Source organism: Ornithodoros turicata, chromosome 8, assembly GCF_037126465.1.
Source record: "Ornithodoros turicata isolate Travis chromosome 8, ASM3712646v1, whole genome shotgun sequence".
In the NCBI taxonomy this organism is placed as follows: Eukaryota; Metazoa; Arthropoda; class Arachnida; order Ixodida; family Argasidae; genus Ornithodoros; species Ornithodoros turicata.
In genome coordinates this window covers 18,138,891-18,164,935 of record NC_088208.1, presented here as the reverse complement: position 1 = coordinate 18,164,935, position 26,045 = coordinate 18,138,891, and the positions used below count along the sequence as shown (strand labels likewise).

The 26,045-nt window shown below is 47.5% G+C and overlaps 1 protein-coding gene across 1 annotated transcript; it reads right to left on the bottom strand.

Moving 5' to 3' along the window:
* Positions 1-12,494: 12,494 nt before the first annotated feature.
* On the bottom strand, positions 12,495-24,792 carry LOC135366581 (uncharacterized). The gene is made up of 5 exons (XM_064599343.1): positions 24,591-24,792; positions 23,853-24,004; positions 22,807-22,886; positions 16,987-17,052; positions 12,495-12,673 (listed from the first exon to the last, which is right to left on the bottom strand). The coding sequence occupies exons 1-5, from the start codon at positions 24,696-24,698 to the stop codon at positions 12,555-12,557; spliced, it is 525 nt and encodes a 174-aa protein (XP_064455413.1). The 5' UTR covers positions 24,699-24,792; the 3' UTR covers positions 12,495-12,554.
* Positions 24,793-26,045: the final 1,253 nt, after the last annotated feature.

Sequence of the window (26,045 nt, the reverse complement as noted above, 5' to 3'; positions counted from 1 at the left end):
TAACATTGGCCTAACGCGGCCGGACTTAAGTACTATAAAGCGGTCGAGGTGGAACCTCATGTTTTGTGTGCCCTGTATGTTGTACGTCCCTAGGAGTAAAATGCCACAAAAATTTTCACATGGACGTTATAGCTCCCAAAAAAATGCAAATTTAAATCTACTGGCAACACTGTGGCGAAGCAGACCGACGAAACGCCAACTCCGCCAAGTACGGCGGCAAAAATGTCTCATGTGCACGACTAAGGGCCGAACAGAGAGAGGTACGATAGCAGCGCCACGATGCTGAAACAAGGCCCAGGTATAGACGTTTAGCTACTGAGTGCGAGATTGGGTGTGTGTTTATGTTCTTTCACACAAATTACATTTTCTCAAAAGCTAGCATTTGCAAATCCCAACAGGAAAGCCATCTGTTAATCGGTCTCCTTGTTTACAGGGTTGCTTGACAAATTGAGGACTTTTTCCACTAGGCGTCGCCCCGACATTCTTGACTGCGTTTTTATTTACCAATTAAAAATACTTAGAGTAAACTCGTGTGCATATTACTTGTTGTGCTGAACCTTTGAATCTAGTACTCTCACGTCATGCATAGGTTCGACCTCGACTGCTTTATAGTACCTTTAATCTGCTGGAGGTTCGGCCAACGTATATGGCCGACCTGAACGACATTGGGCCAAGGAAGCGCCAGCACAAAACCAAGATTGGTTGCACCTTGGGGTCTCCCTGGCTTCACCCTAGCCAGTAATCTATTTTTATTGATGGGCCGACCATGCGCCCCACAGTCATAGAGCAGTAGGCCCAACGCTGGATAGACGTTATTTATACTCGTCTCGTCGCGTAGAGTAACGATTTATCATCCTTTGTTTGTTGCTCATATTTCCCAGAATGGACAGTGAGCACGCCGTTTTAGAGCACAGAAATTTCCTACAATAGAACAGCGTTTCAAAGTGAAAGAAAAAATAAATAAAGAAAGGGAGAAACAAAAGCTTGCCATATGCCCTAGACCACCAGAATTAAACAGCTCACAAAGAAAAGCAATTGCATTTCTCGTATTGCTAATTCTAGGATGGGAAGACATAAGCATTTCCTTCATGAGGAAGAACAGATACTATACATAGGTTGTCTAACGAGCTTCCACAGATTCGAAAGTCCTGTATGCGTGTGAGTCAAAATGAAGGGTGAGGTGTCTGAGTTTAATTCGACATGTACAAAACAACACTGAAATGAGGAAGCTATGATTGTATTAACTTACCATGAAGATAACGTCTCGGTTTCTTACTGCTTCTGGTTTGAGACAATCTCTTGGTCAATCGAAAGTCGAACTTACACAGTGCTGCATCATTACGCCTTTCCCTGTCCCCAAGGAAACATACCGAGATTGGACGGAGCTTGGCAAGAGTTTGGCAAGCAAACCTAGCCGTGCTTGGCAGGTCTTGGCCAACGAGCTCGTTCTTGGTACAGGTCTGCCCCCTTGCCAACGACTTGCCAAATCTCGCTCTGGCTACCACTCTGCAACAATGCACCAACATTGGCTGGCCGAAAGAGTCGTTGGCCAACTGTCATTCGACTTTCTGCAAACCGTCAAAGCTTCTTCTTTTTCTTCTTTTTTTTCGAGTAGCAGCTGCATTGTATTGGGGTTTGTTTGCACTGCAGGGCCGACATTGTCCCGCCTATGTTATGCAGAACTCTCAATAGCACGCCCGCTAATCGCTGCGCAACGTCGTTCGATGACAACTGCGAGCGACATCATACAGACGTTGGTCCAAGGTGTAGTGGCCGACTAGGTCACATGCCGACCAAAAACCGACCACTAGCCAATGGTTGGCAGTCGACACTTTCCACTTGGGTAGAGAACAGGATATGGTTTAAATTTTGTGATAGATATTGCTATTACCGAAAATGGAGGGGCCTGTGCGTTCTTTTCAGTGAATCTCTTCGCGACGACCACAGGATGTTGGCCAGATGATGCATGCCAAGGCTTTAACGACGCGTCAACAAGGTGCCAGGGTGTGCTGTGGGGCCAGCGTCCATTGACCAACATACTCTGTTAGTGACATTGGACCATGCTTGATTCAATCATTCTTGGCCGATGAAGTCGTTTGCCGACCGACTGCCGATGGCCGGCCGATCATCGGCAGTCGACAAATTTCCATTGGGTAGGGCCACCACATTAGGACTGGGACCATCCAGGCAGTCCCCACAATAATTGGGAAGCATCAAACTGGTGTCCACAGTAGTAATGTTACAACCCAAGATTTACACAGAAAATCCACGGCAAGTATTGCACATTTTACTTTAAATTATTTTAAAATTACTTTAAAATTTGTTAAAAAATTTAAATTTTTAAAATTTTTAAATTTGGCAAAATCTGATTCAGTGCAATACTTGTCATGGATTTTCTATGTAAAACTCGGGTTGTAGGAAATAAAAAACTAGATAGAAAGGAAGCAGACAGTGGGAAATGATTTATTTGAAAATCAACGACGCCATCTTGAAGAAATCACGTCGGTGCGGGCGACTGGAGCACGACGGTTGCAGAGGCAGGTGGCACGCTAGTTCCAAGGCGTCACACCAGATGGCGCCAGCATCGTAGCTCTATACGAGAAACACAGAGAACAAGAAAGTACCAGCGACACGTAAAAATGGCAACACTGCTCGACAAGTCTTACCATGCCAGAGCGCGGGGAAAAGGCCTAACCGCTACTGCTAAACAGCACGGAGAAAACACTACACATCGGGGGAAAAGGCTTAAGGCAATCGACAAGGCCTAACCAAAGCGTCACAGCACTACAACCAAAGCGTCACAACACTACGCGGCTAACACATGGCGGGAACCACTAGCCACACGATGGTAAACGTGCGTCAACAGGCTTGGACACCGCTAAACAAGTCTAAACATTCGCGTACGGTGAGAAAAGGCTTAACACGAGCACGGTAAAACAACGCGCAAACATCGGTAAATCACTCACCTTTTTCCCCGCTGCGACGAAGCGTCCGCTCTCGTCGACAGCCAGGGATCAAGTGACGACGGAGCGACCGGCCGCACGTCTTCTACCTACGAGAGCCAGAGCTGGACTGACTCAGGCAACGCGCCGCGGCAGCTACGTATGCGCGCGCGCTCCTAGCGCCCTCTGCTCCACCCGACCGCGCATGCGCGCGCGCGCGCTCCTAGCTTCCTCTGCGCCGCCCGCGGGTGTTTTCGGTTTCGGCTCTCCGCTGCGCGCGCGCGCGCTCCTAGCGGCGACGGGTGGCTTCTGAGTTTCGGTGTCACTCTCGTTTCTTTGCGCGCGCGTTTATCTGTATAAAGGCAGCGCGCACCGCGCTCGCGTCATCACTACGTGAAGATGTTCAGCTACCACTCGTTACAAAATTGTTCCCGCACCCACGCTTCTTGGGAAGAAGTGGAGAAGGAATGTTTCAGCAGCGAAAGTCCCCGCAACGAGCTCGTCATCACTGCTTTTCGCTACGTGATAGACATGGTAGGCTTTGGCAATATAGGAGAGATCTCGCCAGGGCCACTGCAGGAGATGGTGCGTCGGGTCTACGCCCGTTACAAGAACGTCTGCATAACGGTTCCTGACGGACCCCTGGAACTGATGAGCGAATTTGTGAGTCTGGCCAACTCAGAATTCAACTACATCACTGCAGACATCGTGGACCTTCTCGCTCGTGCGAGGAATTTTTGTCTTGATCGTGAAAGAAAATTGGCGCGCTACGGGGAGAGAGACGCGTAGCGTTTCTCCGTGTCCCTCGACGGGTGTGAGATGTAGCAGCTTGACAAGGGGTTCCGGTACGTGCAACCCTTTCGGCGTTTTCAGAGAGTAAACGTTATCCGCGAATTCTAGCGAGGCGTCCAGCTTGTGCGTCTGGAAATACTTGTTGAGTGTGTTCTGTAGGGACGTGGTTTCCGAATTCAGAGTGACGTCGCCGAAAGCGACGGCTGCGGCGTGCTCCCATAAGATGGAGGTGGCTTCGCGTTCGCTCAACTTGGGAGGTTTCACCGCACGACCTGCTTCGCGGGACGCTAGCGAGGCGTCGAGCGCCTGTGCGAGCCGAGGGTCCAATTCCACGGCTTTCACGTCCACGGGTAAGACGAAGTCGTATCGCGATTTATTGTACGCGAAAGAAACGTTAAATTCCGAAAGGGCTTTTCCCAAATCCCTCTCGAGATCCGAGGTGACACGAAAAGTTCTGCCGGCTTCCACCGTGTCCTCGAAAGAAACCTCAATTTTCGCATCTTGCCTTTCGTACCCGATATTTAAAAAATCGTTACTTATGCTGAGATCCATCAGGCCGACTTTATAGCGGTTCGAGAGCTGAAGCGGACTATCGAAAGCTACCGTGAAGGCGTTGAGTTTATTCGAGGGAAACTTATCCATGCTGGTGTTCGAGAGCAGGTGGACGTAGATGTCTGACGTCATTTTCCAATCTTGACCACGTCGCTGCTCAGAACCCAACTGTCGTGTTCTTTGTCGTAACCGAACCAGCGAACCAAGGAGAAGCTCTGACCGTTCACTTGCTTCTTTCTCAGCACTTTCGTTACTGGCCAAGGCTGATTGGCGTCTCGGGTTACGACGAGTACCTCCTCCGGGTAGAAAGATCCGTCCACTTCCTTACCCCGGTAATCTTCCAGGTGTACGACGGGAGGAGAGGTGTCTCTCAGGCGGGAGACGGTGAAAATCTGAGGCGACCAACTCCCTTCCGAGCTCTTATGAAAACCTTTTCTGTGTAGTAGGACCCTCACTTTATCCCCCAGTTTGAGCTTCTTTTTCACGGAGGGTACGACGGGCTTCCCATTTATCTTATTGAACAGCTCCAATTCGTTTTCGGGCGTGACTTCGGACGGGCTGATGCCCAAAGTCCTGTGTTTGGTGTTGTTGTAGTCGCGCACGATCTTGGGAAGCGCGGAAACGAAGTGGTATTTTCCCGTTACTCTAAAATAACGGAATATTCTGTCGCGTAAAGTGCGTATGACGCGTTCTGCCTGCGATGCTTTGATTACTGGAGAGAAGGTCGAATACATGTGTACCTTCTTCCGTGAGAGATACTCCTTGACGGTCTTGTTGTAGAATTCCCCGCCTCTGTCGCAAAAGATGGGTGTAGGTACGTTACCTCCCCGAAAAAGTCTTATCATGGCACTTTTCATTTCGGCGGGGCGCTTCGTCTTTAGTGGGAGGGTGCGCAGAAAGCGGGAGAGGGAATCGATTGCCAGGAGAATGTAGCGGTACCACCGTTGAATCTCTTGTATTTTGAAACATCGGCGAGGTCCATTTGCCACACGTCGTTGATCTTGAGCGCGATGATGCGTCTCCTATTAAACTTTCTTCTGACCGGATGGTGTAGCGTGTAGGCATCCAGCTTTCTGAGAATGGCGAGAGCCTTCTTTTTGCTCAAGTGATGCGCTTTTCTATAGCGTTCCACACCCCCCAAACCACCCTCTGGTTTTTCATATCCCTCCATAAGTCGTCCACGCAATGGAGGCCTGCTGCTGCTGTTGAGGCTCGCGAGATTTGGGCAGAGAAATCAGGCGCAATAGTTTCGAGACTTTGGGGAACCAGGAAGGTTTCTTTCCCGTCTTACGTTGCAACAAATAATTGACGAGGACACGGAGACACAACCCTCGCGATTCCAGGAAAGAACCTTCTTTAATTCCGAGACGACCCTTTACACTTCCTCTTCGTCCACCTCTGGAGAGAGGGGCGAATAGTCAAAGTCATTTGTAGCGTCGGACGCCTTGTTTTTATTGTCGTAGGGGTCAAATCCGTACTGCTTGAGTATGCGATACAGTGCTTGCAGTATGAGTTTCACTTTGACGTCGTCACTCTCCTTCGAGGAAAGAATGTTTCCGATGGAGGAGGAGGTGGTCACTTCAATTCTCTTGGCCATTGGCGAAAAGGTTCAACACGGCGGGAAGCAGGAGAGGAACCACCGACGAAAGAACGCCCTATCCTCGCTGCTGAGACAGATAGCGCTTCAAACGTTGCGGATTCTTGTGAATCTTTTTGTAGGCGAGCCGTCGTAAAAAGCGTTTGTGCTTCTTCAAACGCGCGAACGTATCTGGAGCTAGAGCCACCTTTCCGTTCAATACATTGAGGCAAATTTCGGAGAGGTGTTTCATGTCGGACGAGGACGAACGTCTCAAGACGTCGCGACGGCGTGGAGGGGGTAGAGTGGAGAGTACTTTGAGTAAAGTGAGGTGAGGGCGGAGATTCATTTCGGAGCGTAGATATATTGACGTTCTCCCCGGAAAGATATTGCTACGCAACCTGTGATCCTCGTGCGTATAGTTGTGAAGATCCACGAGTAAATATGCGTGGGGCGACGACATCGCTTGTTTATATGCGTCCAGAAAATACTCCAATCTTTTTCTGCCAAATAGCTGTTGGCCGAAATGTTCCATCTGGTGCACGCTGCGCACGGTGCGCCACAGGACGACGTAACTGGCGTTGTAGGACATAGTTCTAAAATGGCTACCGTCGAAAAAGATGTTTTGAACGAGTAAGAAGATCGACGCGTTGGCGTGGTGAGAACCCCGAATGAAAAGATCGGTCACCTCCTTCAAGGAACCGGCGTCGGTCATGTGATCGTCGACGACGATCAGCGTAGCGCGCGACGTGTCCCTCTCGCTGTAGCTCCTTGGTAAATTTTACGGAGTCCCCGAATTCGTCCTGCATGCTCGGCGAAGCATATTTCTGCACGTAGAATATTTGTGACGGAGGCTTGTCCACCACGTCGTTCAGGTTCCTCAGCACGTTAGCAACGAACGTAGATTTGCCGCACATGGAGGGGCCGCTTAGGATACAGCGAAAAGGATGACGGAAACGAAAAGGTTCGGGGGAAGACATGTTGCGTGCGTACACGTTTCACGAACAGAAAGAAGAGACTGAGACTCGAAGAGAAATGCATCGCTTTTATTTACACGTCGTCGTCGTCGTCCTCTACATCGGAACTGCGTTCCCAATACAGATTATCCAGGCTAAAGTTGGACTTCTTTTTCGCCAGTCTGTGCGCCGCTATGATGCGGTCGAGCGTCTTCATCTTGTCCTGACACATTTCTTGACGCGCTTGCAACCATTCCAGGCGGTGGACTTGAAAGGCTTCCTCCACGATGCCGCGAATAAATTCGCGAAGTTCTTAGTTTTTTGTCTTTTCCTTGCGACGACGAGAAACGCAGGAGAATAAACCACACATGGCGTTTTCCACGTATCGGTCAGAATGATGACGCGAGCGCGGTGCACGCTGCCTTTATACAGATAAACGCGCGCGTGCAAAGAACGGAGAGTGAAACCGAAACTCAAAAGCCACCCGTCGCCGCTAGGAGCGCGCGCGCGCGCAGCGGAGAACCGAAACCGAAAATACCCGCGGGCGGCGCAGAGGGAGCTAGGAGCGCGCGCGCGCATGCGCGGACGGGTGGAGCAGAGGGCGCGCGCGCATCCATAGCTGCCGCTGCGCGTCGCCTCAGTCAGTTTCTCTCTGGCTGCCATGGAAAGCAGACGTGCGCTCCCCGCGCTTGCTCAGTTTCTGGCTGGCTGTCGTACAGAGCAGACGTGTGTTCCCCGCGCTCGCTCAGTTTCTGCCTGGAAGTTGCCGCGGGGGAAAAGGTGAGTGATTTTACGCGCTCCTTTTCTCGTATGTTTGCCGTGTATAGCGGTGACCAACGAGTGATTTGACCGCGCTCGTGTTAAGCCTTTTCTCGCATGTTTAGACTTGTTTTGTGGTGTCCAAGCCTGTTGACGCATGTTTAGCGATGTGTGCCCAGTGGTTCCCGCCTTGTGTTAGCTGCGTAGTGTTGAGGTTAGGCCTAAGCGATCGCCCCCGTAAGCCTTTTTCCTCGTATGTTTGCCGTGTTTAGCGGTGACCAACGAGTGATTTGACCGCGCTTGTGTTAAGCCTTTTCTCGCATGTTTAGACTTGTTTTGCGGTGAGCAAGCCTTTTGTTCGTGTTGGCGCATGTTTAGCGATGTGTGCCCAGTGGTTCCTGCCTTGTGTTAGCTGCATAGTGTTGTGACGTTGAGGTTAGGCCTAAGCGATCGTCCCCGTAAGCCTTTTTCCCCGATATGTACTGTTTTCTCCGTGCTGTTTTAGCAGTAGCGGTTAGACCTTTTCTCTCGCATGCCTAGACTTGTTTAGCAGTGCTGCAATTTTTACCTGCCGCTAGTATCTTGTTCTCTGTCTTTCTCCTCTAGAGCTATGATGGTGGCACCATCTGGTGTGATGCCTTGCAACTAAGTGGCCACCTGTCGTCGATCTCTGCAACTAGCCGACGTCAACAAGCGCTGGTCACCCCGGAGCCGTTTCGCCGCGGCATCGTTGATTTTCGAATAAATTGTTTCTCTCCACTCTATTTCTATCTTTTCATTTTATTTTCTACATATTTTTTTATTTTTTAGCAGCTCAACTAGCCCACAACTCACACAGTGGTCTGGACACGTCCTAGATGCTCCCCAATTAGTGTAATTACTCCCTGAATTATCCTAATTACTGTGGGGGGTCCCAAATTGCTCTATTTGCTCATTAATGGTGTCCAGGCCACTGTGTGAGTTGTGGGCTAGTTGAGCTGATAATATACCACTTTGATGGGCTTCAGCAATATAGAAGAGATCTCGCCGAGGCCACTACAGCTAGCCACACTATCGGATTCACGGAAGGTGGCGTAACAATTAATAAGTAGTGTCTGCTTTCTTTCCGGAATGGAGCATCAGTACCTTTCGAAGTGAGTTTGTTGCGCTTGGTCACTTGGTGTGCCTCGCAAGATTTTTTCTTCATCTTTTATATTTCTCCTTTTTCTTTTTATTGCACCCTGCTCATTATTCATTGTGGAAAAATGAACTAGGCATTATAGTGGCAGTTTAGCAAGACAATGGACGGTAATAAGTAAAACAAAATGTAGTGGTCTGTGACGAAACAAATAAAGTGCAATAAAAGGAATTTAGAATTCGTTCGTGATGTGCCATAACACTGTCTTAAACTTGTCCTAAAGGATGGCCTGTGGAAACACAAGAGACAGAGAAACACTTACCAAAAAGAGGACGAATACAGACCAGACGGTTCAAAATTGTTTCGAACGCGTGCATCATTGCTGCTAGAGGTTGATGCGAAGGTTGACGCGAGGTTGATGCGGAGGATTCAGGCGATGGTGGACGAGGTGGTACAAGGGAGGATGATTGTCTTATAGTAGAGGTTCCTTCTATGAAGTCATATCAGTCCTTGTCGATTTCCTTCTGAATATTTCGTTCGGTAATGCTGTCCTCGACTACGTTTCTGCCTGAAGCTTGTAGCGCTTGTAGCAGATGGCGAGTTTCCTGACCGCTTCGTAAGATGCTTTGAGATTGCAGATTCTGTCCAACTCCCAAGCCTTTGCTAGCTAGCTTTGCAAGGTGTTCATCCTTCCCGTATTTGAAGTTCGAGTATGCCTTTTCAGAGGGGACTACTCTCGGTTGACGCATTGCTGCTCTGCAGGCGATGTTGAGGCCGTCTCTCCCACGCCGTTCGTCTGATTAGCAAGCGGGGTACTTCGGTATCTTGTCTCGACATCGAGGAGTAGGCAAATGTTCAACCTCGAGTGGTGTATATACCTTCAAACCCTCTGGCACGCCAATAGCAGGACGGGACACCAGCCCAGTGAAGCTTTTCAGGTAAACTCTGTTTCTGCTGGTGCTGCTTCAGGACTAGGAGGTTCCTGCAAAAGTGTACTGTAGGGACGTGGTATAATGCTACTTCGTCACATTGAGGACGACTTGAGGATCAGATTTGTCCATCCTGAGGATGTCACCCCATTCTTAGGGTATCCCAAGGATGACAATGTGTGCTTGGGGTTCGTTATCAAAATGCAATGCATTAAACAGCTTGAATAACTTTGATGAGACTCTAGATGGGTAGAAATCCAATGAAACGGCAGGGAAGTACGAAGGGAGTTGCCTCAGGACAGGAGCCGCCGATATTTCGAACAGAGACTGTTCTTCTTCTGGGCACCGTCCTCATCATTGGCATGTATTTAAAGGGTTAGGTGTGACGTGTTAAAGCTTCATGGGAATTGTGGGTCAACAGCCCGGAGGGAAGAAATGGTCCGAACGCGCTTTTACGGCCGGAGTGAACGGCCGCCTCTGTTAGTGTGTGGAGGGGATTATGTGAACGAAGTGATCTCGGGTCCAGACCAGTTACAGGAATGGGAGGTTCACGAACACGGGGACGGAATGGGACAACAGGCAGGAATTGGCATGCATTCCGAAAGATAAGGAGGTTAGTGGTTACGTGGGGAACATTCCAGAGTGAGCAAAGCATTTTTTTTTAAGATATATATTCGTAATACAAAGTTGTGGCATGCAATAAAGAAAGCAAAAAGGAGTGGCCATGCAGAACACAGATGATGCAGAACGCAGAAGAACAGATGATAAAGGGAATAGACGAGAAAATGTCTGAGCATATTTTATTTGTGAAGTGTTTCTAGGGTGCCTTGTGATTTGTTGATACTGAACGGGTGAAGAGCGTTGAACTTGTATATAAAAGAAGACTCCCTATCACGTCTGTCATGTGTGGATCTGAACCCGGTTTCCAGAATATATAGTATAATGTTGCCAAAATTGTGACCAGTAACGTCCCAAGCAGCGCCCCGATGTCGGGCCGACATCGGCCCGATGTGCTTCTGCCGACATCCCCGATATCGGCCCAACATACACTTTGCAACACCGCCCAGAGTTGGGCCGATGTCGGGTCAGGATATTGGTCCGATATCGTTTGGACATGCTGCCGATGTCATTTCGACATGCTACCGATTTGCGACCGATGTTGTGCCAACATAATTTTGTATTTGTATTCGTGTGTTGGCGATCGTAACTAAACGTTAGATCGGTTATTTGCGACGAAACAACATTTTATTTCTGCTATTGTTTCTTACTCGTTTCATTTTCTGATGGTTTCCTTTGTTCCTCGTATTTCCCGTGGCGGGCAATGAGCGCGGCGTTACAAAAAGCAAGACGAAAAAAAGTTTAAAAGCTCCTAGGACCACGAAGTCCAAGAAGCTTTCAAAAGGAACCGGCATTCCTTTTCCAAGCGAAAACAGATACTATATATTTTATGTCTTTCGAGCTTCCGCAACTTCAAGAGCCCTGCTTGTCTCGGAATCAAAATGGTGGAGGTGACGTGTCTCAGTTTAATTCGCTCAAGCATACAAACGAGGCTCAAGTGAGGAATTGCTTCGAATAGTAACTCGACATTAACGTAACGAATATGTTTCCTACTTGTTTTTGGCGCGGGACACCAAGGAAGTCGATGGGAAGCCAGTGTCAGCGTCATGTCGTTGGCTTCGGTCAACATCGAGCCGACATTGCCAACTTCAGTGGGATGTTGGTCGCAAGTTGGCAATGTCGGCGTCATGTCTCTGGTTTCTATTATCATCAAGCCGACATTGTCAATCTCTGTGGGATGTGAATCGCAAGTTGACATTGTCAGCGTCATCTCGCTGGTGTCGGTCAACACCAAGCCGACATTGCCAACTTCAAAGTGATATCGGTCGCAAGTTGGCATTGTCGGCTACATGTCGCTTATTTCGGTCAACACTGGGCCGACATTGCCAACTTCAGCGTGATATCGGTCGCAAGTTGGCAGTGTCGGCTAGATGTCGCGTTTTTCCTTCAACATCGAGCCGACATTGCCAACTTCTGTCGTACATCGGTCACAAGTTGGCAGTGTCGGGGATATGTTGGGCCGACATGCCCAACTTGCTGCCGATATCGGCCCGATGTCGTGTGCTGCCTGGGGTTCGGCCAAAGCAGTCGCCGAACACTTTAACGTTCCTGACACCTCATGCTTTCCCCCGACACCCCTGTTCCCTAACGTGCTGCCCTGTGGCAGGGCTCAGCTAACACTGAGAAGCCTTTGACACTCGGCTATAGAAATGTGAGAGAACACTGCGAGATAATTTGTGTCATCGGCCTTCAAAAAGGGGAGGGGTGAAGGGGAGAGGTGTCTCCACCTGATAGCTATGTGCGCTGCTCAGCTCGGCTAGTTTGGCGTGTGTGCCAAGAAGAGACAAGCCTCTTTTCTAGACATTGCTTCTGCACATTCTAAAAGATGACTTACCCGGTATGTACTCGGCTTGCTACATATTTGAGACCAATGTACGGAAACTCATGTACTGTTGGGGACACAGTTAGCTAAAATCGCCTGTCAGTACTTCGCTGTCCCTTATTACCTCGGTTGCGCTTGAGAGTGTTGTGTCAATATTGTATTTGAAGGTTGACCAGGTGCAGCACGTGTTTACTACTCGAAAGAAGTAGTCTTCCAACACCTGGAGATTTGAGATGCGATAAACCACGGAGTGCTCATTTTAGATCCTCAACCGTGTCCCCGACAGTACATCCATCAAGTCGCGACCACGCACAGAGTATCCGAGCATGAGTTAGCTGGCGAGTTAAAATGTTTACGTTTGTTGAAGTAGAAAGCTATTGCTAAAATTGCAGCTTATTGACGATTCTATCCTTAAGCGTGACAACTGCATAGACATTTTCAAACAATTTATTGAGATGCATTGTCGCAGACGTTTACAACTGAAGGCGCCCTCAGCAGAAATCGGGTTCGTATGTCGTCTGGCTTGTTTGTTTTTTAGTGATCTTATCGAACGTCGATTTGCAGCATGTTGAGGTGTCAACGAAAGCTTTCGTGACCCACAGCTCAATCTCTGCAAAAGAACACAGAACTGTCTATTCCGCAATTCCAAAAAGCAGAGTTCTACTCCAGTACTGTAACGGGAAATTGATGCTTATTGATGAAAGTATGATATATATTCCAGTTAGAATATTTCAGTTTGTAGTCGCACGTGGACAATGACTACGCGCCATTGCAGGCAAGTGGTAGCGCACAAAGCGGTCAGTTCTATCGATAACTGCCACGCATTGAGAAGCCACCCAGCACATTTTGGCCCTCCAGAGGGCCAGATGTGCCAGATTTGGATATCGTGATACACATCGAGGGAGCGCCATCCCCTCTGCATTTTGTAACCCGGATAGCGAGAACTACACCCTGGTCGAATATAGTGTTCCCCCTTTAACCATCCCAAATTTCACAACGAACGTGAAGGCAGTCACGCGAAGGCACGGGAGCTGTAGAAAAAGGATCCCGAAACAAGGATGGAAGACAAAGAAGACATGTTCTGAGAACATGTCGTGTTTGTCCTCCATCCTTGTCTCGTGTTCCTTTCCCTTCACCATGTACCAGATCGCCTGCGCCCTTGCTCTTGTCCCGGAAGCTATCCTCCGACATCCATCAGCGGCGCTTTCCCAAGCCACACGCTCCAGTATCTGTCGCGGCACGTTACTGTTAACTGCACCACTTCTAGCACGTTCTATGCAGGCGGTCCATGAACCAATACCACTCTACATTCCCAATACACTCTAAAAAATGAGCTTCACGGCATAGCAGGCTGTGCGGCAACCATTGCCACGAATGATATAGGGTAATATCACTTGTGATTCGAAGACAGAGGGGGCGTACGCTTTTTTGTGTCGATTTGGATACGTGATAATTGACACAAAAAGGCGTACGCCTCCCTGTCTCCTCGAATCAGGAGCGATAACGCTATCATGCGTTGCAATGATCGGCGCAGGGCGTGCTATGCGGTGGAGTTCAGTTTTCAGAGTGTAGGTCGTCGTTCTTGGATTCGCCAGCAGCCAACCACCTTCTGGCGGACACGTTGCACCGGAATGGAGTGGAGTGACGCTAATATCGAGCGTTCTGCATGCCGTAACAGCGGCAAGGTAATGGTAATGGTAGCGTGCATTACGCGTACGTTTTGTCTACTTGAACAGCGGCAAGACAGATCTTGTCAAGACAACTTGTCGATATGTCAAGAGTTAAATGCATCACTTCGCTCATGATACGCCGCCAGCTCCCGCGCGAAGGCCAATCGCAACTTCAATATGATGTCCCGGCCGACCAGAATGGTTGTTATGTGCCATCGCGGGAGTTTGCTGTCCACTCCTAGAAATTATGATGGTGGTGGTGATGGTAAAAAGGACAGCCGTTGTCGGCCTCACAGAGGTGGGCAAACGACACGACTTACGCCCTGGGGGACTGTGCGTCCTGGGCCGACTTCTAAGGGAACTGTGCCGACATATGTCTGAAAACGTCTCTTAGAAATGAACTTCACCGCATAGCACGCTCCTGGCCAACCGTCATCTCGAATGATATCGTGAAATGATACTGTGAAAACGGGAGGCCTCCTCTTTTTTAGAGTGAACACTAACTTGAACAAAAAAAATAACAATGTGTGCTATGTGCATTCTAAAAACAGAACTACACAGCATAGCAGGCTGTGTGTCAAACATTCCCACGAATGATAGTGTTATCGCTTATGATTCGAAGAGAGAGAGGGGGCGTACGCCTTTTTGTGGCAATTAGCATATACTAAAATTTCCAAAAAAAAACGTGTACGCCCCCTGTGTTGTCCAATCACATGCGATTACCCTGCCATTCGTGGAAATAGGTGGCGCGAAGCGTGCTATGCGGTGAAGCTCTGTTCTTAAAGTGTGGAAGTTTCACATACACTCTTAAAAATGAACTTCACCACATAGCACGCTCCTAGCCAACCATCACCCTGAATGACAACGTTCTCGCCCTAGATTTGTTGAAAACGGGAGGAGGAGCCTATTTTGTGTTCATTATGCACGGCACAAAATAGGCTCCTCCTCCCGTTTTCAACAAATCAGGGGCGAGAACGTTGTCATTCGGGATGGTGGTTGGCTAGGAGCGTGCTATGTGGTGAAGTTCATTTTTAAGAGTGTACAGGGTGGTCCACCCACCATGATAGACATTCATAGTAAAAAACGTAGGCCCTGGAGAGACATGCGGTCAAGGGATCTTTTTCTGCCAATAACTTTTGAAACATATTGGTAACATTTTTATTTCATTTCAATTGCACTCTTAAAAATGAACTTCACCACATAGCACGCTCCTAGCCAACCATCATCCCGAGTGACATCGTTCTCTCCCCTGATTTGTTGAAAACGGGAGGCGTCCGCCTTTTTGTGACAATTAACATTTCTACATAAGTGTCACAAAAAGGCGTACGCCTCCCGTTTTCAACAAATCAGGGACGAGAACGTTGTCATTCGGGATAATGGTTGGCTAGGAGCGTGCTATGTGGTGAAACTCATTTTTAAGAGTGTGGCGGAAAGTTAATTTCTTGAATTGAACTCCGAAATTTCCCAAGGCAACCTAACGTTTTCTTTGCGGAAATGGGTTCCCCGTGGTCATTTTACTCAGTATAGCACATAATCCCACTCGTAATGCAATGGCAATTGCCGAAATAAATTCGCCGAAAATCTGTGGAAATGAGCCCTTGGCTCCGAAGAAATTCCCCCTCGTGTGGCGTGTCAATGTAACCTCCTTTCTTCGCAGCTTTGCCCTCAAACCACGAGCCGTCAAAAAAGGGGCGGAGCCAAGGGCTCATTTCCACAGATTTTCGGCGAATTTATTTCCCGCAATTGCCATTGCATTACGAGTGGGATTATGTGCTATACTGAGTAAAATGACCACGGGGAACCCATTTCCGCAAAACCAGTCCCATGCACTCTACATTCCGAAAAGGTAATCCCTTTTGGGTTCGCCGGCAGCCGACCACCCTCTGGCGGACAAGTTGCACCGGAATGGAGTGGAGTGACGTTAATATTGAACGCTCTGCATGCCGTAACAGCGGCAAGGTAATGGTAATGGTAGTGTGTATTCCACGTAACGTTTGTCTGCCTGAACGGCGGCAAGACAGATCTTTAACTTATCGATGTTCCGTAGCAACCGTTGAATGCATCACTTCGCCAGTGCTTCGCCACGATTTCACGCGTGAAGGCCAATCGCAACTTCAATTTGAAGTCCCGGCCCACCAGAACCGTTGTTATGCGCCGTCGCAGGAGTTTGCAGTGCGCTAACTTGAAACAGAATCCTAATGCGTGCTATGTATGCTCTAAAAACAGAACTTCACCGCATAGCACGCAGTGCGCCAAACCGCCATCGATTGCACCTCGACATCCACCAGCGGCGCTTTCCCAGGGACACACGCTCCAGTATCTGTCGGCGCACGTCGCTGTTAAATGCACCACTTCTAGGACGATCCATGCAAGCGGTCCAGGAACCAGTCCCATGCACTCTACATTCCGAAAAGGTCATCCCTTTTGCGTTCGGCAGCAGCCAGCACCCTCTGGCGGACAAGTTGCAACGGAATGGACTGGAGTGACGTTAATATCAAGTGTTTTGCATGCCGTAACAGCGGCAAGGTATTGGTAATGGTAGTGTCTATTTTGTGCAAGGTGTGTCTGCCTGAACGGCGGCAAGACAGATCTTTAACTTGTCGAGGCTCCGTAGCAACTGTTGAATGCATCAATTCGCCCGTGATTCGCCACGATTTCACGCGAGAAGGCCAATCGCAACTTCGATTTGAAGTCCCAGCCCACCAGTTGTTATGTGCCGTTGCAGGAGGGAGTGCGCTAACTTGAAAGGCAACCCTGATGGGTGATATGTACGCTCTAAAAACATCAAACTAACTTCATCGCATAGCACGCTGTGCGCCAAACCACCATTGATTGCTACGGGTAACCAGGTTATCGCTTCTAATTTTAATAGAGAGAGGGCGTAGGCCATTTTGTGACAATTTGCATATATGAAAATCTCCACAACCCCCCACAAAACCCTCCACAAAGCCCCCTCCCCCCCCCACTGTTTCCCAATCACATGCGATTATATGCCATCATTCCTGGAAATAGGTGACGCCAGTAGCGGATCCAAAACGTCACTTTATAGCGAGGATTTTCCTCTCTCCCCTCCCCCATTACGACCTTCGGCAAAAAAATCCCCCTCCCAAAAAAAAAGAATGAGTGCCGCCCCTGGGTGGACCACAGAGTACTATGCGGTGAAGTTCTGTTTTTAAATTGTTGAAATTCAAGGAAGTAATTGGCATGCATGCATCACAGGGTGATCTTACTCACGTAAGAAAGACATGCTTACCGTCTTTTAAACGGAGGACGAAACAGTTGTTGCCCTGAACTGGTACTCTCTTTCCGCTCAGTGGCCCTATTCATAGTAAAAAGAAATAATATGAAACATGCAGGCATTCTTTTGCAAGGTTACCATGGAATCTCCTCTCGTCCAACTGGACAACCGCAACTTTTCGTAAGAGTATTGGTTCCTTGGGCACCTGACAAGAGGGACGCTGCTATGTCAGCGCTTGTGACATTTATTCATAGGTGGCGTTGGATTCAGTCTATTAGGACCGTGTGATCGCTAGTTACCCGTTGATTTGGCACTTGGCCGAGAGTTATCGCTAAAGCGGGGGTTTATCTTTTATATTTTTTTTCCCTTTGGGGGGTTTGTTTATGAGAGTAGCCGAATTTGTCGTGTGACGAATTCAATCTCTCCCTATTATTAGTACTTTTTTTTTTTCATTAACGTCAACATCTTTTACACGTTAGCATGGCAAAAAATCAATGGTTCAAGCATGGAAAACGACTTGGTCTCGTTAGTACGCGATGATTAGTAAGGGATTTGATCACGAAGCAGAGTGTAAGAAAAAGTGACCAGTATTAACATTGACACGCTGACGCACTCTGCTCTTGGCAATGTTTTGTTCCTTCGTGACTGAGGGGCTCCTCCTCTTCCATTTCCCCTGAGCAAAGCAAGCCCTAGAACAGAAGAGGTCCTGCAGGGCCCTACTGTGAGGGGGATATGTTTCATGCTGATAGAAAAAAAGAGCGATCGTAGCTGGTCGTGAGAGTAAACTGGGCCGCAGAATTTTCCAAAGCGGTACCACCAAGAAGTCCGAGTATGCCAGTCTAGCTTAATCAGAAGCATCCAGACAGACAAAGGCGAGCAGATTTCAAGGCAAGCGGCAGTAATACCGACAGTAATATCGATGCTTTGAACCACAAATCGCTTTTTTTAGAGGAATTTCTGTTTTCCGAAACGTCCGTCGTGGTATTAGGACCGCGTCACGATCCCCAACGTTGGTCCTAATTTCAATAACACTCATCAGCTCAAGTTGAAAACAGTGAAAAGTCTTCGACAGACTACCAGTTGACATTTGCATCTGATTGACGAGGCTCCGAAGTGCAGCAATGTCTCCCCGTTTAATGGAAAATGTCCTTACCTTGATACAAACACAAAACGAACGGCATTCGTCGGTCGCTGGTGGTGTGATGTTCAAAGGAATAGGAGTGAGGTCTGCCAGCTCAGACAAAAAGGTTCACTCTTAGTTAAAGGGACTATGAAATTTACCGAACCCCCATACTTTTTTTTCGATGGAAACTGTTCTTCTCACAGAGAAACTAATATGCCACAAATTTTTCCTGACGAAATCGCTCCACTCTGCGAGGAGCGCGCGCTAGAAATGTCTCTTCCGCCTTCCTCCTCTCCCGCGCATATTTCCCTGCCGATGGTGTAACTGTACGGACCGCACTTCGGTTCCCCGTTACGTCACCGGTGTTGCACAATGGCAAGTAATGCCGCGAGCTCGCGTTGTGGCTGCCGCCACTGCCAAAATCTGCCGATCGCGCGAAAGCTGCTGTCATGGAGATTTCCACTCCCGATGAGCGCATACGCGGGATCCTACGGCGCATGCTCCTGGCGGGATTCCTCGGCTCGGCAACACGTCACGATGACGTGTTGCTGAGCCGGCCGTGGTCGCGTCGAGTTACCCGTTGTGTCTCCGCCACTGATCTCTATGTATAAAGGCTGGATCGCGTATGGGAGAGGGGCTCGTGGGAGAGAGGCACGCATTCGGGCCGCCATGTTGGTGGGCCCTAAAACGCTGTGTCTGCCCATTGGAAACAATGGGAGGCAACAGAGATTGTGAGTATTTATTGCGCTACAGGCGTTGATCATTGTTTGTCGTCACGCGATTTTGTAAGGTGCCAGTATACTGATGTATCCTAACAGTGTTTCACAGGTGTCCTGCCGTTCGATTCTTAATTACGTTATGTTTTGCATTCCGAAACTAGACCGTCACTGCAGTGCAGCGCTGGGAATTGTACTACAGCACGTTTCCCAGCCAATATTTCAATAAGAAACGATGTGAGATTAACAACAACCTTGTATATAATATCCTGTGCTGCGTTCTGGACAAAAATTGTTCCGTCACGAACGGTCCGGGAAAAGTTTTACTCGCATGACAGAAAGATATCGTTCTGCAGACTCAAATTGCTCAAAAGACGTCGGTTTGAGTTGCTTCGAGTTGCTGGGAAAAGTTGCCCCGTGTGAACGCCGGCTCAGCCATTGTTTTAGCCGTGTATGCGTTTAGTATGATTTATATCAAGCATCGCCGCAGAAAGAGTCTTTTAGTGAACGACATGGGTGCCATGCCTCGCAAATATGGACACACCGAAGCATCCCAAAAAATTACTTCACGCAATTAGATCACACTCGTTAGGACAGTTAATCAGGTAGTGATGTAAGCTTAACCAACTAAGTTACTTAGAAAGTGGTAACACCTCCTTGAGACACAGGACTTATCTCTTTTTTAAGTACAGCCCTTCTATGTTTGTTTGTTGCTTCCTTCATTTGTTCTGCATGTTTGCAGGCGCGGTTGTGCCAAACTGAATGTCCATCCAGCACTGGCTTTGTCATGCCTGTTATGTGGAGCACGTTACAAAAAATGCAGCTCCACATCTGAAACACCAATCAGTATCATCGTCATCTAAAAGGGGCGCCGTTTTGAGACCAGACACGCTTTCTGGAGATCTTCTATGACACCTTCCGCAATTTGCACAATTTTCTTCAGCATCGAAGTCTCTCATAGGAACCACTTTCATTAACTGTGACTCCCATCTTACCCTTTGATGTGCAAGGGCACTCTTGCACTACACTCGTATGGTCTGCAAATTGCAACAGAACGATTGGGAGCTTGAAACAGTTGTGCTTTTGTCATTTTGGACCTCGTGTATCGTGTCTGTGAAGCGTAAACAAAAAAGACTAACACGATATGCTTTTGTAAAGAAGATCACTGATTATGAGTAAAGAGAGTATACATTTTTCAAGTTCAACATTTATTTCTTGCACTTATGCATTTCAGGATACAATGAACGTGCAGGGAGGTCGCAAAAGACTACATTTATTGTTTTGTGACCTTCCTACAATGACAACATATATTTTAGGGATGACAATGGACAGGTACACTCACTAAATTTGTAGCACTCAATTATAGGTTGGAATGAGCAAAGAATAGCAACTTCCCTCCTGGTATTTTCTCATATATGCTGAATTTTAAATTTAATGTGATCAACGGTACATGTAGACAACATCAGTACCAGAGAAATGCATCCTCAATAAATACATTTCTTCTTATACCATATATGTGCATGCCTATTAACTGAAACAATTATCACAGTTCCCTGACATGTTTTAATTTCTGAGAGCATACTGTAGAGGCTGTTTAGATCTACAACAGTTCATACAAGGTATTATATACTGTGAATGCCTTTAAAAATCCCATGTGATCGACACATATGCTTTTATTTTCTGGAGGTGCTGTGGTAGTCAAAGTTTGTGGGCATTACGCAGGTTCTGCACCCATTTTTTGAGTATGTCGAGGCAGCTGTGAAGTAACCTGTATTGATGATTATTCCAATTTTTATGGTGCATCGACAACAAAGGCAATAATACATCAGAACATTGGTTTGGGTGCAACTAGTTAAAAATGAATGTTGTTTAATAAATGCATTGGACAAATGTTAAAACATCAGTTTAAAACATGGCTTACAATCCCTGTATCTCCTAAAAATTGAAAAGATTAATAACTATTCTAAAAAGAATATGGGGAACTCTTCTAAAGAATTATAATTATTATATTGCTGGGTGAAGGAGCCTAATGTGTGTTTCTAATGTGAACATGTAAGAAAATGTGCAAATTTGAGAGAGGCTAACCACAGTGCGTGCACTGAGGTGGTTCCTTCCTGTAAAGTAGAAACCAGTGGATGAGGAACTTAATACTTATCTGTACACCCAGTCGTATCACACTGCACAGATTATTCACTGGGTAGTCCACATGACGAAACCTGTATTGACGAGAGACCACCTTTGCCTTAAAAACTGCTACAAATAGCACGGCACGCTACAAATTATTATTATGGTAACAAGCTGACGATACAGCTGAGACACAAGGCGTTATCCAAGTCGCGCCACACCACCGTCACGTAGCATTCTGTGTCACAAATCAAACCAAGGCACAAAACAATACCAATACATGAAAAAAGGTGACAATCTTGGTCTAATTATGACGTAATACCGAACTTGTGCGCGAAGGTAATTCAAAGAAATTAATGCGGCACTTGCTTCCGCAGAGAACACTGTGTACCATGCTATCAATGCATGCAAAAAAGCGCTCGAGTGCTCGCACATATATTGATGACAACACCACCTGTGTAGTATAACATGTTCTTTCAAGCATATTATGCACTCAAACTGTATTTGCCGCCGGGTAAAATGCAAGTGTGCTCGATTGAACGTCGGAAGAGCGACCAAACAACCTGCATCCATGCTCGTTTTGGGCAGAAAAACACTTCATAATTGTCAACTAAATATACAGAATGGACGCCTATTTATTCCTTGATAAAGAATTACTCACCTGTAGAAATTTAGGCCCTGTATCCTTGCCAGTACGGTTGGTACGACTGTAATTGCAAGAAGTTGCCATGATCGCTGCGGCGACTGTTGTGGGTACAGTAAGATGGCGGCCGGTTTCCTCACGCTCGCGCTCCCCATCCGCGATCCAGCCTTTTACAATCGAGATCAGTGGTCTCCGCTCGGCAGCTCGCCACGGCGTGGCGCCAGCTGTCCTCCCTTCGCCGCTCCGTTTAAATTCGCTCCCGAGAAATCCGCTCTCGCGACGAAAGTAAAATTTCGGTTCTAGACTCAGAAAAATGTCTTCTTTCGAACGAAACGAAGAAAAAAATCGTTTCATGGTCCCTTTAAAGAGGAAGGGGTGAAGGGGGAGTAAATCAGAAAGTGTATAGGGGGTCAGAGACTAAAAGAAATACGAAATTAGAAACGCTGAGAGAAAGAAAAAAAAATCAGGAAGGGAGAGAGAAGAAAAGCGTTCGCGACAGACCCGCACACCCGGATGAACTATGATGCGTACTGCTCTGCGTCCCTACAAACCATCCTACAAAATGTCATGTTCCTTCCAGAGAAGGGATCGCCCTGTAAGTTGGGCGGCTCGCGAATAGACAGACTTTAGGTGGAACATTAGGCGATATCTCTGTTCAGTACTTCACATTTCCCTAATCCAAGAACTCTCCGCCTCCTAATCGGTTACCAAGAGTCGATCTGCACGCCTTGTCGTTCGGCTTGCGTTCTCTACGGAGTGCATGAGGCACGCCGTTACTTGATGAGGGAAATGTATGCTGGCGAATCCTCTTCGTCCAGCGCTGATGACGGCCTTGTTGACTTCACCGCTGCAGTGCAGTGTGATTTGGCAAGTGAGCTCTGGTCTGTAATGGGATCGGTCGACACTGACCACGCGCTCGACGGAAGTCGGGGTCGCAGGAAATATTCAACAACGCAGGTCAGTACGGAGAGTTCTGAAATTTGTCTTCTCGACCGACCTCCTGCGATTATTGGGAAAATTGTTTAAGCAGACCAGTGAGAGCATGCTCTGCATTGCCAGGGTTGCTGAGAAGGCGAGGGTAAGTAAAACCCTAAATTTACGCTGCCTTTTGATAAATTACGAACGACGAAACAAATGAATTCCGTTCCATTTCTGTCTTTGTCAAGGTAACGGCGTCTTTCATGCCGCGAGGAGAAATTATCGCACTTTAGTGATCCTTTAAGGCTTACCACGAAGATCTGAAGGAAATATCTGCTCTTTCGGGACTTTCTCGTCTCTCTGCTCTGCGACCCCTTCTGTTACGTTAACCCTGCAAATAAGAAAGGATTTTCAATTCCAATCTGTCCGTCGATATGAGCAAAATACCATGTACAAATATCGTTACTGGAGTTGATAAGAAAGAGGCAGACCAGAAATGAGGTCAATGATTATCTGGTGGTGCCTGCTCCGCACGAGACGCTGACGCGTTTCTGCGAAATTCAATTGCCAAACCACATGTAAAATTAAAGTCGGCAGCAGAAACTAGCCGCAACCGCGAAGGGACTTTGCCTAATGAACAGCACAGAGTGAAAGCAGGGATTTCACTCTACCTAAATATGTGGAAGACTTTGTGTAGCTCAGGCGCTTTAACTATTTAAAAAGTAGATCAAAGCGCGAAATCAGTGCAACTCTCCCCTTCGTCTAATGTGTTAGCAAACGTCACTCGGCTACAGCCAACGGGGCAGACTCATACCCGAATGACGTTCCGCGTCGTCAACCAATCCTGGACTCCCACAAGGTCACCCGCGAGGGAGATTCTACCAAGTTTCTATGGCAGCTGCATACCCTTGTTCAAGCGTGTCAGAGTGGTAGCACCATGGATTATCAAAGCTGTGCGTACGAGCACCCGCGAAAGAAGACAGAGACTGGGAGACAGCGAAGCAAAGCTGGGTCGGAGGATGCCCGGAAAGCGCGTTTGGCTGCAGATGCGGTCTTGAGTTAGCGTTTTCTAGGGTCGTGTGAAACGTTGTGTAACTTTTGTGAAGGGTCGTTGACAGGGATGTGTAGGGTTGTGAAGGGGAATTTCAAAGAGGTCTTCAAGTTTTAATGCTACGCGTTTCCGTCAGATCCAGCAATGAATCGACCATGTTTTTGTACTATGCTCAGGCGTGCGTCTCCTCATTGTAATGCGATATCTACGAGTGCTTGCCAGTTGCCGTTGCCTCTATATCAGTAGGCTACGGGTGTCCACGACAAAGCAAAAAGTGAACGTGACATGTGTCGCAGGAATACTTGCCATTTTTTGCCATCCTTGTATCCGTACATTACTGGCGTCCCGGACACGCACTCTTCGTTTAACCCCTGACTAGACAGGAAATAACAGGGCTCCCGCGTAGTATTCGTTGTACGCGTGAGGTAATACGTCTCCTCCTGCAAAGCTGCGAGGACCTGTAGGGAAAGAAGCAGTAAAGAAAACTGCGGACCCTCTCTAACCCCCGACACATCACTGTCACAATCGTTAACGTAAATACCGCTTCAGCTTCGACGCGTTGCCCGCAGCGCAACCAGAAAGGCTGTCTCACCTCGACCACTTTCATTCTCCATAAAGTAACTCCACATGTGACACTTTAAAGCAGACCTCCTCCGCTTTAGCACATTCAACGCCAACCATTACACAGGATGATACCACGCCTGATTTGTGCAGAGATGGAGCGGCAGGCCTTTCTGACAGTCAACATAAACGCAAAGTGCCACGAAAGGGCGGACGTCTTCCATTCTCCACAAATGAAAAGAGAAAACGATATCATTCATGATGGCTGGCGAAGAGAATTGCATGCGACAAAGTGGTTTGTAGAGAAGAAACCGCCCCTAGTATTAATAAAGTGACGTCATTCCACACGTATTGTGCTTTGCGTGTCTCTTGACTAGTGGATCGCATTACACGACGTAAATATTGCGGGTCTGTGCGCAGGCTATCAACTTGGTGGAAGTTATCGCGTTTTAAGCTACTCCAGTACGCCTTAAAGTGACTCACCTTAGTTACACTGCCTCTCTTACATTCTGTCTCCTTCTTTTTGGCTGTTTTGCCATGAACGGCGCATAACAACAAGCATGCAGTGAAGAATGTGGCTAGCGGAGTCATGGTTCACCAGCACGTCTCGAATGATATGCCTCAAGTGCGACACAAATACGTGCACAATGCAGTGTTCTCTGTGCTGTTAGCCCCAGCGGAAGTCATCCCCATATCATGTATTTCTCTCTCTCTCTCTGTGTGTGTGCTGTCTGTTCCACATAGTCGCTTGATGCTTGAGGGAAAGATCACCAATACAATAGTACTACTAAGAAAATAGAGAAAAACATTGCATTTTTCCAAGACTTTTCGCAAAAGGTCAACACAAGTCTGTAGCCTTGGCAATACGACACATGCACGGGACACATGTTGTAAAATCGATTTCCCTGGTGGGAGGCGAAGAATGGAACCTCAGCTCTAGGTGAATCAATCAACTAGAAAGTGGTTGCTTAACACGTCACTATAGACGTTGATAAATGTTTCCGCCACTGGTCCTTATACCCAGTTCTCTGATCAAAATGTGAAATGTGTTGCATTACATGATAGCTGTTTGCCGGGAATGAGAACATTTCAAGTGAAATACGGTCAACGCAAGTAATAGAAAGATACAGTGAAACCGCTGTTTATTAGCTACATAAATTTTTATGTATAGCAGGCTGCATTTCCGGCAGGTGCAGTGCTGGACAAACTTTTGCAGAACAGGCTCCGCTGAATTCTTTTCTCAGAGTGACACGCTGGCAGGGTTACCAAGGCATATGCCGTTAAGTCCGTAGGTGCGATTCGCCGTATCGTGTCACTCTTGGAAGGAGGAATTGCACCAGAGCGTCTTCTGTAAACTTTTGTGGGTGGGTTTCAGATACCTTGTGAAACTGAGTCTGCCGCATGAAAGCTTTTACTTTAGTAAAAAAAGGACAGTGTGTCCATATATTTATCACTTCATAGTTGCTTTCAAACACACTTGAGACACCAAGGTAAAGGAGGATTTTTGCAAGGCTTTACGACCTCTCAAAGTGAATCCAACTGCTTCAAATGCTCCCCGGATTGGAAATGAAACGATTTTTTTTTTTTGGTGCTGCACTATCCATCAGACGACATCATATGGGCTAAAATTTCGTCTAAAAATCAAGACATGTAAATTGGAGCGGGATTTCCAGGGAGGGTTGTTCATACTCTGGGAAGTTTTGCCTATATACTGCTTGCAACAGCTGAAGGGGCAAAGATAAAACACAATGTTTGTGCAAACAACAAACGTTTTGCGATAGTTTGCAGCACAGAATTGAGCATTTGGTGGAAGGTTTACCGTCAGAATCATTTTTGAAAGCTTGCACGGGTGAGCAAAGATTATACCCTTAAACATGAGGACTTGCTGGCTATTTTGCTTTGGCTATATTGTATGCTTACAACAGGTTTTTCAAACCT

Coding starts and splice junctions, on each gene's coding strand:
- LOC135366581 (XM_064599343.1), bottom strand. CDS start 24,698: ATGACTCCGCTAGCCACATTCTTCACTGCATGCTTGTTGTTATGCGCC. Junction 24,005..24,590: donor AGAGAGGCAGTGTAACTAAG/GTGAGTCACTTT, acceptor CTTTCCCTACAG/GTCCTCGCAGCTTTGCAGGA. Junction 12,674..16,986: donor CGTCCTCCGTTTAAAAGACG/GTAAGCATGTCT, acceptor GTTCTTTTGCAG/AGATTGAGCTGTGGGTCACG.